The 15,898-nt window shown below is 43.4% G+C and overlaps 2 protein-coding genes and 1 long non-coding RNA gene across 3 annotated transcripts; 2 read left to right on the forward strand and 1 right to left on the reverse strand.

Moving 5' to 3' along the window:
- Positions 1-1,523: 1,523 nt before the first annotated feature.
- Positions 1,524-2,562, forward strand: LOC6732797. Its single transcript, XM_002079874.4, has 2 exons — positions 1,524-1,730; positions 2,116-2,562. Exons 1-2 carry the CDS (start codon positions 1,557-1,559, stop codon positions 2,488-2,490), a joined length of 549 nt encoding a protein of 182 aa, XP_002079910.1. The 5' UTR covers positions 1,524-1,556; the 3' UTR covers positions 2,491-2,562.
- A 1,693-nt stretch (positions 2,563-4,255) lies between these two features.
- Positions 4,256-6,565, reverse strand: LOC120284437. Its single transcript, XR_005543687.2, has 2 exons — positions 6,239-6,565; positions 4,256-4,547 (listed from the first exon to the last, which is right to left on the reverse strand). It is a non-coding gene; the product is annotated as an uncharacterized LOC120284437 (long non-coding RNA).
- A 985-nt stretch (positions 6,566-7,550) lies between these two features.
- Positions 7,551-9,920, forward strand: LOC6732798 (parkin coregulated gene protein homolog). Its single transcript, XM_002079875.3, has 4 exons — positions 7,551-7,850; positions 7,916-7,986; positions 8,046-8,425; positions 9,524-9,920. Exons 1-4 carry the CDS (start codon positions 7,764-7,766, stop codon positions 9,784-9,786), a joined length of 801 nt encoding a protein of 266 aa, XP_002079911.1. The 5' UTR covers positions 7,551-7,763; the 3' UTR covers positions 9,787-9,920.
- Positions 9,921-15,898: the final 5,978 nt, after the last annotated feature.

The raw sequence follows: 15,898 nt of genomic DNA on the forward strand, positions 1-15,898 counted from the left end.
CTACATCTGGCGGTTTAAAATAATAAATGATGGAAATCTTAATACCAATTTGATCGGTTTTAAAAAATCGGCAAGTTTTATGATCTTTAGACGGCACTCCTAATGTATTTGTTTGTTAGGATAAGAACATTTATAAGCGACTTAAATCTAGTTGTATTCCAACGTCTGTTCTTGCAAACAAATAAAATTCCGTTTGTTGCATCTTTGTGAAAATCTGAAAACAAGGTTCGGTATTGTGTGTTTACATATATCATTTATTATATATAGCTATATAATTTAGCTACCGTCAACATTTTTTAGCTATTTTCCCTGTTTAACTGAAGAGTTGGCAACACTGCTCAGAACTTGTTTCCACCAGATGTTCGAACATGCGAATGAGCGTAGGAAATGAAAAGAGCTGACTGAACAAAGCGCCACCTGCCGGCGGTTGCAGGCAAATGGATAAGTTGCATGTTGCATGTGGATCGCAAACTAAGTTGCAAATAGGATTACCACCAAAAAGATATACACCAGAGAACTGCAAGGGTGCCAATTACACTCGCCACTCATGACGGAGGATAGATGAGACAAACAATCAGAAAAAGGCAAGTGCCTGAATTATTAAATTTAATTTAAAAAATAAAAAAAGAAAAAAAAACCATATAAATTGAATAATGTTAATTGAGTTTACAAATTTTTAAAATTAATATTAAATTTTATTAATATTCTGTGAACTCCGATGCACCAGAAAGCAAAAACATGTGCACTACCTTTTTTGGGTGTGTTGAACACACTGTGTTCCCTTTCACCCTTCATTTCTTAGACCGTCACGCTTCCACCCATACAAATTTTATGCATACAGAAAATAACCTGCGGCCGATCGTTGCTTGTACGTCGCTCACCCAAAGGGTTATTGCGCAGCAGGCACCCGGGTGTTTTTTTGCTCGTACCACAAAACACCAGGGTGGCAAAACACTCGGATACTTTTTATTGCCTCAAGTACAGTGTCAAAAACACCGTGGTGCCTAGACACCCAATTTATAGCGGGTGCACTTAGAGTGCCAGTGGCTAGAAAATACCTATAGACAATAAAAAAATAAATGATCCGCAAGATTGAAAAATAAAAAAAAAGATAAAAATAATTTTTTCCTACGGATTATTAGCACTTATAGTTTAAATCCATGAAGTAGACTGTACAGGAACCCAGAAAGGCCCAAAAATGTATGCAATACTAAGAACATTGAGATCTTAAAAACTATTAAAGCTTAAAAATTGGAAATTACAAAGCAGAGAAGCATTCGATTGCCACATTTTCGAAAAATGTTTTAACTATGTTTTTACGTAATTTTTAAATATGAAAAGATGCAAATTTATTATTTTTGCAAATAAATTTAAAAAAAGTGTTGTATTAATGTAGAGCTTTTGTTTTGCGTGATCTTGAACCAGTTCAAAAAACGGCCTTATCAGCAAACAAAAAAATTAAATCAAGCGCTTTGTAGATAGCACCCCGCTCACAGTGATAACGCATGGCGATAACGCCGACTGATGCCAACTGCCGGCAGTTTTATTTGAGCACAATGCCGAATCGCGCGACGCGGAAGAAATATCGCCGGATTCGAATCCACATTTTCCTGGCATTATCCCTATGGTTCCTGATCCAAGCTCATCCCGTCGATGGAACACGGTGCAGGAATCCCTATGAGAGGGTGCGGGAAAACTATTGCTACTTCGTTGCAGACGAGGAACCGCTGGTGAGAGAGACATGGAGAAGCTCCCACTTCTGAAGTCACGATTACTTACTAGTATCAATAGCTCAAATTGAGTTGAGCTCTGCATGTAAGCTAGGGGAATTCGCTAATTGTATTCGCTGTTATCAGCGAGAAGAAGCCAACGAACATCAAACATACATATGAACGTGTATAAATAAACGGAGGATGACGCTCTTTGTCGAGTTTTGTTCGACCTAACCGACTTAAAGATGCTCTGCACTAAAGTAAAAAAAATAAATAATAATAAATAATTAATACAAGTTAAGGTACACAGTTAACACCTGAAAATTTGTACTTTAAAGGAAGCTATATTTTATATTCCAGGGAAATATAATTCTAGAGTAATAATATTTCTTCTTATCAACAGCACACATCGTTCCATAACTTTTGCTACCAGGACAAGCGCACCTCACGAGTTTGCCTGGATAGTGACGAGGAAATGCGCGTTCTGGCCCAGCACCTGGCCAACTTGGGCTACCCGAACGGCACGCAGTTCTGGAGCGCCGGACATCGATGGCCGGGTGATAACCGCTTCTACTGGAACTACTTTGGCAGAGCCCGACCGCTCAACTACTCCAACTGGGCGGTGGACGAGCCGACGCCCCAAATGGGCCGCAATTGCCTGATCCTCACTCTCCGGGGTGGAGAACTCATCATGAGCAGTGAGTCCTGCTACACCCGAGCGGTCGATATCTGTGAACAGACGCTGAACGGCACGGATTCCCGCCCAGTGATCCACTGATCGCCAGATATTTATCTCTATATCTACCAAAGTACCTAGCAAAACAAAACGGAAATATTCTATTTCTATTATCTTCTTTTTTTTGAGTGATTCTCAATAAACAATATTTTTTCTTTAAAGTATAAGAAAGAGAGAATTTATCTAAAATTTTTGAAAGGATTGGATGCGAGATAAAAGGATGTTAGTCCGACATTTCCAATTTCTTGGCCACAAAGGGGGGCAATCTGGAGGTTGCAGGAGTTGGTGATAGGCGTTAAAAAATGTGGTAATCTGCGAGCTTAACTAAATGAGAAAATTAAAATGAATGGATTTGGCTAGGGGCTTTTACGATTAATCAAAAGCATGTTAAGATAGATAGAACTTCTCACGTTATTTCATGTACTAACTGATTAGTTTTACACCTGCTACACGAAGTTGCCGCGGGCACACAACTTCTCCACTTACACTTACTATTTGCGCCGAGCGAGGGAATTTATGGCGTTGTCAAACAAGTACTTAATTTAATAATTCAACATTTTGCCAGGACCCTGGAGAGTCTGCAGTTTCTGGCATGTAATACAAATAAATTTCGACTAAACGCTTTTAAACAGTCACAGACAATGCGTCGTCGCGTCGTCTGGAGGCGTGGGGGCGTGGCTTGTGGGGCAAGAGGATGGGGCATCCCCAGACCGGAAGTGACGACAGCAGTGGCAAAATGGCAACATTCTGGCCGGAATGGCTGCGGCAATTAACTCAAATTGATAATGACAACGGAAAAGTTGTAGGCACCTGAGGTGTCGCGAATCGCTCGGAGTGTGGGCGGTGCTATATGAGGGGGCGGGGCGTGGCGGATCGGCGGTGACGTGATTTCATTTTGAGTGCATCCAAAACGGCGACACATTTCGACACGTCCTTTGACAACGCCCTTCGGCGTAATTAAAACGAAATAATTTTCGACAAGTTTGGTTTGCTTGACTTGGCTTTTTTGCCTGCCCTTAACTTGGCTTACTCATCGAATCGAGGCACGTATATTGAGTCTGTCATATGGCTGGCAATCCTGGCACTCCTTATCAGAAAGCTGAGCGTACACTGGAGAAAATGGACAGTAAACTAATAAGTCTTGCGAAGAGCATGAAGCAGAGTATTTCTAGTAACTGAAACACTCCGCTCTTCTATCATTGCATACTTTTAATTTTTATTTTATTTTTTTTTTTGCTTCATTAGCTTTTCTCAGTGTATTTCAACTCGCTCTAGCCGGTAACGTTCATGTTGGAATTTTTATTTAATTTGCTTCAGCTGTCGTGGGACTTCAGCTTCCTTCTCCTGGCTTGTTGTTGTCCTCGGAGTTTGCTGCATTGTTTGAAATTAATTTCACTTGTCGTACATTGAACCAGAATCAGAGGGGCGGCCCAGCCCCCCCAGCCCCCCCGGCCCCCGTTTCACCCCCTCCAGCAACGCCGCCCATGTCAAACGATGTGTGCGTGTGCCATTGTCAATGCCGCTTTGGCACTGCATAAGTTTAGGAACATTTGGGCTGGGGGGCAGATGGCTAAACGGAGGAGCAGCAAAGTTGGCACGCCAAACTCTGTTGAGGATGGCTGGGCTGTGGAAATGCTGGCTCGGATGCACTCCATTCGGCAATCGGTTGCCAAATCAACGCGCTAATCATGTTGGCAGCAGGCAGCAGGCAGCAGTCAGCAATGCATTTTCCAGCTAACTGACGGACGGAGTGATGTCAACAGCTCGTCCCCGTCTGTCCGAGTCCGAGTCCTTCTTTTTTTTTTTGGACCGCCCTCGGGGTCTGCGAGTCCTGGCTTCCGAATTTTTTGCGCTTCCATCCAGGCGGCTTCTGGCCCAAACTGTAGGGCCAGCTGACAGCAACAGCTAACTTATGTGGCCGAGAACCAGAGTCAAATGCACTGCTATCGGCCATATCCCAGTTCCAGGATCCATCCGCGCTTCTTGTCATTAATCACTGACAATAATGAACTTCCGCCTTTTCCAGCGTGCAGGGCGACTTTCCTCGATCTCCGCCAATGCACTGGGAAAAGATTTTGGCTTACTTGGCTGGCAGAAAACTGGTCATATATAGTTTATATATAGTAACAGATTAAGAAAATGGACAAAGGCAGATCCTTCAAACTACTGTGCATATCAACTATACTGTCACAGCATTTCTTGACTAAATTATACATTCAACTTCTTCTGAACTTTGGATTTTGGCAAGTGCATCGTTGTCATTAGCGCAATGTTGCAGAATTTATCGTGTGACTTGTGAGAGATACGATGGGCCCCAGAGTCGAGGTCGAGCCCACTCCGGTCTAGACTTGGAACTAACTGACCTCTCAGTCGGTTCGCAGGCTCGTTTGTTTTTGTATCTCCATTTTCTTGTGATTTTTATCGCTTCGATTTACGACTCATAAAAATGTTAGAGTGCGGAGCGAACTTTTATCTGTCTGGATGGTATGTGCCGGATCTAGTAAGCCATTCAGCCCCCCACACCCAGGGATTCCCAGAACCCCCGGCCCTTCGGTCATTCGGCCATTTAATGCTCGACTGCTCTTGTGACCGGGCCTGCAGTTTAGCAGTTAGATGTTCATATGGGGCCCCGTCTCGGAGTTGTTGATTTTTATGGGATTTTGGCGATGCAGAAATTATTCTTGGACTGCCAGAAGCGCAGTTGGGCCAAATAAACACAGTGAAAGCCATTATAGGTCGCAATTTAAGTTCAAACTCTGAATGGGTGCGGCGAAAAATGAATGTGAGTAAAGTTCTCTTAGCGGAGATACTTCAAACGATAATCGGACTGATTGAAATACATTACAATACTTTTCATTTGCGAACTTAAAATGTACATAAAATGTTTACTTGTATCACATTTTAGAGACCGTTATCCTCGGCCAAATCCTTTCATCTTAGCCCACTCCTCATCACCGATCGCCTTTAACTACAATCTATTCGCCACTAGAGCGAGTTAGCAGCAATTTTCCTACCAATCTGAAGTACCGACATCCTGCATTTGACAGTTATTAGATTAACACCTAACGGCCAACGGGATGGAGCTCTTTATTCCTGACACCAGACAGACAACGGATACTCGATTACTCTCCCTGTCGTTCTGGCCAGGCGATGTTGCACGAAATTGGACAAACAATAAAGCGCTCAAAATGTATGCGAACATAAAATCTCGACCGGGCCGTAGGAGTACTGAGTACACTGAGTGGGCCGAAACAAAAGGCCAAGCCCTGGGTCTGTTGGCCATGTCCATGTGATGGCGGAATAGGGGAACTCTGAATACAGGACACAGGGCATACAGGCGATGTCAATTTCAGACAAACAAGCCAACGAAAGTAGATATATGTGAGCATACGCGTGTGCATATTGATATATGGCCAGGATATTGATATATATGTATATGGCTTATATGACATTCAAGATGGGCCCAGTCACTCCACACCACGACTGCCGCCTGTCCATTTCGAGCAGCACATAAAAAGTGGGTTTGAGTGCCAGTTGAAAGCTGTCAGTGGCTGTTTAGATTTACGTGCCGCACTGCAGCCATGTCGGCTGAATGGACACCCGCCCACCAAAGTGCCACCCATCCACCCCCCAGCCAGAGTTGCACTTTGTAACAATGCAAAAACAACCAGACAGGATACCCCCACCCACTGCCCACTGGCCATTGGCCACTGCCCACTGTCATCGCTCTGACTTTTTGTTAATGAAAGTGTCAGCTAGACAAACGCACCCCAAACCCTCGATGGCTCACCTCAGCTAACAACCCTTTTGAAAGCCACGGCCTTTTGTCCATTTTGTGGCCCACAGCTCGCCGGTGGGCAGTTCCACCCATTTTGGCTCCAATAAATTATGATCCGGCTGATTTGCGCTGTGGCCATTGTGAAAGCTGCAGCTTCCAGTGCGAGTTGTCGTCTGCCAGCGGCGACTTTTGTTTCGATTTTCCATGGAAAATGCATAATTATTTAGTATTTGATATATTGCCTACTTTCTGGCTGATCGAATGAAATCAAAATGGTGGAGGATACAAAACCAAAAGCAGGGTTCAGTTAATAAATGTTTCTCACTTTAAGTGATTAGAAACAATATGTTTACTGAGTTGGATCTGTGTGAGTTTCTCAAGAATGTATCTCAACATGTGCACGTGCCACACAATCTTCGCCAGCGATCTCAACCGAGATGCAGTAATACGATAATCCGTTCTGTTTGCTGGCAGCGCATTTTCCTGCAGAACTGCTTAGCAATTAGCGAGTAAGCGTCCTTGTGCCCCATAATCCGAAATGCCTCTAACTCAATTTACATGCCAGAATGCGACAGGAGCTGAGCCCAGGAAAAGCCCAGCCGAAGTCAAGGAGTCAGAAGCCAGGAGATCCCTATCCGGACCGAGGTCCCCTCGACATTATTAAAACGGATAAATCGCGACGTGCAACGATGTGTTGGGCGAAAGTGAAAAGCTGTGCGTGGGTAATTAAAAACGGGAGCTGGAAAAGCCAGAGACGTAGCTGGAAAAGCGGAGTCGGATAAGGACAGTCGAGTAATTCGCATGTCGGATTTTAATTAATTCAGGCCAAGAGAAACACAAGAAGCGCGTTGGAGATAGGTCGTCCTGGGGAATCTGTCTTTTTCCCCGCCGTTTTAAGTAGGTTAATGCTGCAGGGGGAGAAGTTGAGGTGCGTTGTTTTTTTGGGGGAAGAGGGGGAGGCTGGGGGCCTCCAGTAGACGCCTTAATTGGTGGGCGTCACAAAATATTTACCGTAACACTTACCGCTCAAAAAGCCAGGGGTCGGGAAATGGGAAATGGGAAAGATGATAAAGTGCGCAAATGTTTGCACTTTCCCTTTATGACTATTTAGAGACGCCAAACACACTTTTAGGTGTGAAAAGGGCGGCGGCGGGGTGACGGTAACGACACCCCCAAATTATTTGGATTCACGGATGGGGGGGCGAGTGTTGACGTCTTGATAAGAGCATGTTTATAAATATTTTCACATTAAGCGTGGCATTTATTTGCATTTTATTTCTTTTCTTTCATGTGGGTATGAGCATGCTGCACACATACTGTCAGTCTGCTGTCGAGCTGGGAATATTTGTATCAGTTTTCATTGGCACTTGTTCGCAGTAGCCCATTCAAAAAACATCAGTGAATATTTTCTACAGCCAAACTAAAAATCTAATCTTCCAGACTTGCCTATTACAGACTTTGAAACTGAGGCTTCGCCCGCATCTTGGTTTTTACATTTCTTTTTTTAGACATTAACTAATTTCAGTTCTACTACAAAATGTGCACCAAGACAAACGAACGTGCCACACGACTTCATGAACCTGGAAGGGTTTGCAGGGAGTTGTTGTACCTCAGGTCGAAGGTGGTAAGTATTATTAACAAACTTATTATCATTTCTCAATCTTAATTTATTGAATTTGCCGTTCTTAGCCAGTGCGTGAAGTTCCCGCCTTCACTTTTCAGGCACTGCAGCCTAATACTGTGGTGAAACCTCCTCCAAAGTGAGTTGCTCGATCATCGCTGAGTTATCTTTATGAAATTTGAGCCTAACTCTTCCCAGGATCGACATCTTCAAGCGAAAGCCAGTGAAGGAGACCGTGTTCAAGATCTACTTCAATCGCGGCGACATTCCGTGTGTGATGTCCGGCAGGAGCAGCAAACAGGACCCGACCAAGGAGCGTCCGGTGAAGTGGCACTGTGTGCCGGAGAATCTCGACTACTGCTACTATCTACCCATCTTCGTGGACGGACTGGCGGACATGGACTACGACACCCGGTTGCTAGCGGTCAACGGAGCCATCGACCTCATCATGCGGTCCCCCAAAAAGGTGCTACCCGTGCTGCCCAAGTTGATCCTTCCACTGAAACGGGCCTTCCAGACGCGCGACAAGCGGATCATCATCTCCGCCCTCCAAGTCATCCAGCTGATGGTCCGATTGGGTAAGTTTATTCAAGAATTAAACTATTAGGTATTTTAAGGTACTAGGAATGGCATTAATTTATAATCCCATCGTATCATTGTATGATTCATTATCCATCTCACATAGAAAATAATTCTGTTTAAGGCAATCTACCGGGTTCATGTAATGATCATAAGATCCTCGTAGCTCAATGCATTTCTCACTGTAAGATAGGCTATTTGTATCTTCAGGGCTAAAATTGATATATCTAGCTTTCTGTCCAGATGCCTCATTTATAAAGACTTCATCAGATAGAATGTTATTGATGTCCACCCAATAGTTTCCATTCATCTGCAGATTTGTCCTAATAGCACTCCACTCCTTTTTATTCTCAAGACTCACCAGTCTACTTTGCATACTTTCACATTTAAGTAAAGCTCCATACCAGTCGAGTTTTTCACTGCTTTCGATATAATAGAACTTTTTACCAATTCTCTCGAAGTTGGTTAATAATCTATTACTTAAGGCGAAGTCATTGAAATCGAATTTTTCCGATTTGCCAAGCACATTATCGATAACAGATTCTGATGTTTCCGATTGATATTGAGTGCTTAATAGTGTTTTTAAAATACGCGGCATGTTGTCCAGATTTGATCGTTCATAATTATCCTCTTCGATTAATTTCGACATCGTTGTCAAGTCATCCAACTCAGTATTTTTGCTCACCATTTCAGTTGTAATAGTAAATTTCCAACGGATATATACTATCTGAAGAGATTATAAAACATTAAGACTTGCACTCTTAAACATTTAGTATCAGACTCTCTTACCATTATGAAAATAGTTACAAATAACAACAGTATACATCTAGTTATTGAATAGAACATAATTTTAAAAGCACAACAGCTTTATACGATGTATCTTCTCCTATGAGGTAATGTATAATAAGCAGTCTTAATAGAAATGAACTATTATATATCATGTGCTTGCTGATAAAAAAGTTTATACCACGAAAAATGGGTTGCGCATGATTAGTGAAAACTCTGCTACTGCGAAAACTGATTAGTCAACTGACTTACTTACAATATTATTGGGATTATACTTAGTGTTACTCACTCAATTCTAATCCAATCCTCAGGTCCCTGCGTGGGTCAGGCCCTGGTGCCCTTCTACCGCCAATTGCTGGCCGTGTGCAACCTTTACAAGAACATCAACGTGAATCTGGGAGAGGGTATTGATCCCGATCGGAACTGCCGCATCGGCGACGTCATCGAGGACACCCTGAAGCTGCTGGAGTACTGCGGAGGCCCCAACGCCTTCATCAACATCAAATACATGGTGCCCACCTACGAGAGCAGCGTTTTCCCCAAGTGCGAGGCGCCCGAGCCCCGGGAAGCCTAACATTTCCGCTTCCAATTCGCTTTTCTTCGGCCTTCGGCCTTCAGTTAACGAGAATTTGCGAACGAGTTTTAAACGCCAAATCGCAGTTTGTGAATCTTCAAATCAGGGATGAGTAAAGCCAAAATTAATCATTAGTTTGTGCGTATTAATTGGCAAAATGGGGATGGAATGGTGGTGGCCGTTTAGTATTAAGACTATTGCAAACTTACGGCTATTATACGACTAACTTATTGCTAAACAGCTCGCAATACTGGTTCATAATTCTGTTTAGACTAAGAAATCTGTGAATAATCTTCCAGATCATAAATGTTCTGAGTGCAAGTTCCTAAAATGCAAGTTGATTTACATAAAACAAGTATTTTCATGACGTGTAAAAAGGTATTCGATTATGTTCCGAGTTCAATTGAGTTCGTACGTGGCTAAAAGTAAAAGACATGTCCTGAGTACCTAAGCCGTCATGTAAATATTTCCACCTTAACTATATTTCCGTGTAGGACTGTTTGCCTAAAGGAATACCCGTGTTCGACTGCACTTACCCCGTACTTGGGGCAACAACCAACTACCACCACCCCATCACTACTGGAAATGTGCCATCTGCTAGACAGTCAAGTGATAAATGCCTAATTAATTTTTAATTTTCGAAAACGCAGAACGGCGGCCGGGGAAGTATACTTTTTATGCCCACTGTTTCGGGCCAATAGAATAAGTCGTGCCATAAATAAAAAGCTCATTACAATAAATCATAAAGTGAGAATTGTTCAATTTGCTCCGGCTCTTTTAATGGAATATCCGTGTAGCGAACGTCGAGTGTCTGGTTAGCAGCACTCGTCTAAGGATGCGTGTGTTTGGAAGTGAGATGGTGCGGGGGAACCGCTCCTCCTGCCCAAATTTACTGTCCTGTCTGGGTCTGTCCTCCGAATCCCCTTATCTCTGGCTTAAATCAGCCGAACGAGCCGAACACTTTTGACTTTTGAGCGCTGCAGACCGCCAGTTCCTGAAAATCGAAGGATGGGCACACTCTAAATTTAATTTACCTAAATTGCTTGGGGTGGATGTGGTTTTGGACCTCCGCCCCCTCCTCCCACCCACTTGCCATTTCAAAATTGCTCATTGCGCTTTTCGGCGTAATTAAGGACGGCCCTCCAGAAAATTTCAAAAACAAATCTTGTTATCAACGGCCACCAACACGAAACAGTTGCTTCTGTTCACTTTCTGACCAGCCCGTTGGTCACTCCACCTACACTCGGCGCATTTAACTGCCTTAATTCATCGGAATTGGACTACACTGCGGGAACAGGATGTGTCACTTTAAAGTTTTATTTGCTAATAAGAAAGACAAATAAATAATCATGTATTATAATTATTCCTTAATTATTATTATATATACTACAAAGATTAGTGGTTCTGTGGCTATGAGTATATTCTCTTTATGAACTCTACCATTCTGAATCCAAGTTTTGAATTTTTCTATTACTGAGAATTTCAGCACAGATATTTTCAAAAATAAATTAAATTTTCCCAGTGCATCCTGCGATGGGATGGTGGCTTGGATGGTCTCTGACCTGCTGACAGAGGGTCTGGGACCCCCTGCCCATCTCGTTGCCGGTGGCTGGTTGATTGTGGTGCGTAGATAAAAACCTGCCAAGTGTTGCAACTCAATTTGCCCCCCGAGCCAGGCCACACCCCATGTGGAAACCACCCCTCGATGGGTTCCAGCACACAAGTTCTTAATTCACTTTTTGGGTGGCGCGTGTTTTTTGGCCGCTTGATTCTATTTCTGAATTCTCCTTTTTCAATCTCCTGTTGACGGTAAATCAAACAGTCCCCCTGGGTGCAGCGCCACTTGACGACCCTCACGTTTGGCTAAATTGCATTTACTTGCTGCGCGTTTCCATTTTATTGTGATGCTACCGGATTCAAAATTGTTAGTAAAACGTTTTGACATTTTATACGCACTTTTCGAAGAGTATTTTTTTATTGCGTCTGAAGACTCTCCAAACTTGTCTCCGTAATGCCAAGGGGTGAAATCAAGATAAAAAGGGTTCACAACAGGGCGCCAAATACTTTGATTTAGAAGCTTAGTCCGCTTATAAGAATATAATCAAAATTGAGGTATTATAAGATATATAACATATATATTATATTTAAAAAAACAGGAAAGGAATATACTAAATTCAGTGGAACAGTTAAGTCGAAACATTTCCTATCCTACAAAGTATGTAATATCATGTCCGTATGTCTTTCTGTCCGTCCGTATGAATGAGAAATCGGATGGCGACTACGCAGCGCCAGGTTCTGTCAAAATGTTTGCCGCCTACGTAATCTTTTATTTCGTTATGATAATGTTGCTAATAGCAGCAATTACCTCTCCATTACCTGTAAAATTCTTGCTAGCCGAGTACACCCTCTTACTTCAGGAAAACCGGGTATAAATTCCTAAGTTAAGATAGTTACAACTTGTAAATTTATGCAAATTCTGTAGGCCTTCCGACACCTACAGCCCACTGGCACCTTATCCAAATGTGATATTAATTTTTTGGTGAGCTACCGAAACATTTCCTTCATGACGAAGTCGATTTGCCCACTCCTTCGGTTTCTCCAATGCCCAGAAGGGCTTTTCCGTCACTCCCAAACTGGCGAACGGGGAGCTTTCACATGCAGGACTTCCCCATTAAGTCATGCCCATATCTACGGGTGTATGCTGTGGCCAGTGGGTTGGAAATTGCTTTAATACCCGGAAATTGCACGAGAGTTGCATAAATTGACACGCAACGCCCCGTGGGCGCAATCCCATCCAATCCAATGTAATGAGTATTTCAGACATCGAAAGTACTGCCCCACTCTTCACCCAATTTTTATGGACTGGGTTCGAGGCGGCCAAACCCATATTTAGTGCACATACATAACCAAAAGAAAAGCGCATGTCGAACGTGCTTCAAAATCAATAATCAAAATCGAACCAAAAACTATAAATAATTATAGATTGCTAAAGACAAGTTATTGTGAGAACAGCTTTATATACCTATTTTCTCTATAAGAATAATTTCAATGCTTTTATACTTATTAAAACACAAAGTACTCTGCAAATGTTATCTAGGGCTAGAAGTAAGCTTGAAGGCTAGTGTATTTCAAAGATACTTCGCTAGTAATTGCATAATAGATATCATCAAGTGTTGGCCGGAAGTTCGTTTGCTTTTGGCGTTCCTTCTCATATTTTTGAGGGCTCACAATTTGTCCCCAGTCGCGTTTGTGTGATCGAGGCTATTTGACCAGACACAAAGCGCAGTTGTGGACTTTGGACCCCGTTCCCAATCCGTTTGTCCATTTGTGCAATCCGCACTTAGCCGGTCACGACCAGACATAAAGAGTGTAAAGAGTGTAAAGAGTCTGCCCCATCGGACGCAGATGGTCGCATTTTCACGACCCACGTGCATTTGGTGAAAGCTGCCCGGAAGCGAATCGAAATTATCACCAATTTGCAGTCATCGAAATCCAATTATGGGACGTGTGTGAGACCGGTTCCAGATCCGTTTGTAACCCAGGAGCAGTAGGTCCTCGAATCCTCCGCAGCCGAGTGTGCCATATGCTGGCTGCGAGATACCCAAAAGTGCAGCGCGAATCGGAATAGAAATGGGTGCAGGAACACTAAGGAACAAAGAATTGGAAACACATCAGATGGAAACGTTGAAATATTAAATTTCGTGATAGAACTGAAATCACACTCTCATATACTGTAATTTCTATAATCTATGTGTTGCAATACCTAATCATTAATAATCTGAACAAATCCAACGGCATAATAGTAGTTACTAATCACTAAAGGACTCCTTTTATCCCATACAATTCTGAATCAGGTAAGTCTCGGTCTTAACCTTGCAGCTCAGTGTAATCGGATTAGGCTGGCTGCAGTTTCCAGTTTCCTGGCCAACAACTGGAGGGAGCACAGCGAAAAAACATAATTTGCGAGAATTGTCACACGACACGGCTCGGGGGCACTTTGTAGTGACTTATTTGCAATTTGCGAAATGGAAGCGGGACCGAAAGAGGATGAAGGTCACTGGGAGTGGGTGGGGTTGAGCACGGGCTGGCCAAGTGGAACTCGGCAGACGGCGCATTAAATCATGCATGTCAAGTCGAGTAGTTGTCCCGTTTGCAGCTCTATCGAGCTCATCATAATCGCCGCTGCGAATACGCATCATTATCGACTGCATTTTCCCCGGGGGCTAACCCCTCCCCCGGAATATAATACACCCTCATCCTGCCCAGTTGTCGCTTAGTTCCGGCATGCGACAGATGCAACAGACGTGCAGACTTCCGGGGTCGGAGGTCTGAGGGTTTTGTGGTGCGACCGCAAGAGGGTCTTAAAAAGGGCCACCCCAGCCCCGCCCCCTCCAGCGCTGTCACTGCTCATTGTCAGCTAAGTGTCGAGGGGGTTGGGGCTGGTGGTTGGGTGTTGGGAGTTGGGGGGTGTCCTTGATGGTGGGAGACATGGGATGGGTGGACGGTCAACAAGCCACAGGAGCAGGGCCAGCCCTCGAAGCAGCGCCAAACATTTCCATTTTCAAGGGCCTTAAACCAACTTTTTTGCACTCAAGCAACCTGCCAGATTACATGGATGTGGAAGGCAAGGTGGCCATAAAAAATCCTTGCATGCACAGTGGGTCACGATATAGGGAAAATAAACAAATTTTAATATAGTTTTTCAGACTATTAAAACTAATTGTGTGCCTTATATGCTATTATGTTTTGTTCTATGGATTCAATGTTAAATTTAATTTTGAATGCATGTTAAGACAATAGCGTACACAATGTGCATTTAAATGGCCAGTGAACCACTGTGGTTGCCATACACCCACAGAACACCACCACATCAGTAGAATCAGGAGCAGCGATGGCGGTGCCGACACAACAAAGGACACACAGACGATAAGACGACAAGAACGGCAAAGCAGTCGGCATCCGCTGCAACTACACTGAGAGAAATTTAACCATTACTTAAAGCATCAATGGAATATTATAATCTATACATTTGAAATAAAATATAACATTTTAGAAATAATACGATTTTTATTACATTATATTGAATGTTGTTGAATATGCATCTCGATCAGTATTTTTCCAAGTGCATGGTAATATTTTTGATTAGGGGAAGGAGGATGCCGAAGAGGGGGTGGAAAATGATTTCCACTTGGAAGCGACCAAAGGCAGCCGCCACCCGCCAACAATAAAAGCAAATTCAATGCGTTTTGTGATAATTTCGCACTACACGAGAAACGATAAACCCAAAAGCAGACAGAGGACTCTAGAATCAAGGCGGGGGAGGGGGGAAGGACCAAATGCTAGAGCCGTAAACGAGCGAATAATAAAAATTTTATATACTACGACGCGATGTAGAAATACATGGGTGTGAATAGTCAATGAGGGTCGGAAGTGCGGATGCGGATGCTGATGCGGATCGCTGGGATCGCGGAGGTGGAGGACTTTTGGGTGGGTGCTATTCCTGCAAGGTGTCGGATTGCCCCGCGGTGGAGTGGTGGTGACGGTGGTTCATTCCTTGAGTGGTTGCAAATCAAACGGCAACAATGCAATCAAAAATTTCGGTAATCGGGTGGGTGCAAATTTAGTTATTGTCCTGGCTACCCGTGTCCCGAGTCCTGCGTCCCGGATCCGGAATCCCTTGGGACTGCTTTGGCCATAATTTAATTCGGCTGGCCCATTATTTCATTAGTTCAAGGATGGCCCCTCGAAAGTGTGCAATTTATTCGGGCATTATTCCAGCAATATAAGATATGGAAAGAGAAATGACTGGAATATTGTATAAACTGCAAATGGCAGCTAGACGCATAAATTAGCAAATTTCGATTTTGATTTTGCCAGTTTAATTGTTTGCAAACCAGGCCCTTGTCCGTATCCCGAACAATGGTAATAGTCTTTGGTTAGGCCAACATGTTGTATCTTTGTATCTGCATCTGTTAGATAGGTGTCCGCTCGGGCTTCGGCCGGCCATTATACAAATATATTTTGTGTAATTAACATTTATGGACAAAGAGTCCACACTGGTCGAGTCATAGGCAGACAAACTCCGTTCGCATGCCCAGAAATTATCAAAGTG

The sequence above is a fragment of the Drosophila simulans genome, chromosome 2L (genome assembly GCF_016746395.2).
Source record: "Drosophila simulans strain w501 chromosome 2L, Prin_Dsim_3.1, whole genome shotgun sequence".
Lineage (NCBI taxonomy): Eukaryota > Metazoa > Arthropoda > Insecta > Diptera > Drosophilidae > Drosophila > Drosophila simulans.

What these genes read in the sequence shown, in the direction of transcription:
- LOC6732797 (XM_002079874.4), top strand. Translation starts at nt 1,557, where the DNA reads ATGCCGAATCGCGCGACGCGGAAGAAATATCGCCGGATTCGAATCCAC. An exon ending in TTGCAGACGAGGAACCGCTG is followed by an intron (nt 1,731 to 2,115) that starts GTGAGAGAGACA and finishes TCTTATCAACAG; the next exon opens with CACACATCGTTCCATAACTT.
- LOC6732798 (XM_002079875.3), top strand. Translation starts at nt 7,764, where the DNA reads ATGTGCACCAAGACAAACGAACGTGCCACACGACTTCATGAACCTGGA. An exon ending in GTGGTGAAACCTCCTCCAAA is followed by an intron (nt 7,987 to 8,045) that starts GTGAGTTGCTCG and finishes AACTCTTCCCAG; the next exon opens with GATCGACATCTTCAAGCGAA. An exon ending in CCAGCTGATGGTCCGATTGG is followed by an intron (nt 8,426 to 9,523) that starts GTAAGTTTATTC and finishes TCCAATCCTCAG; the next exon opens with GTCCCTGCGTGGGTCAGGCC.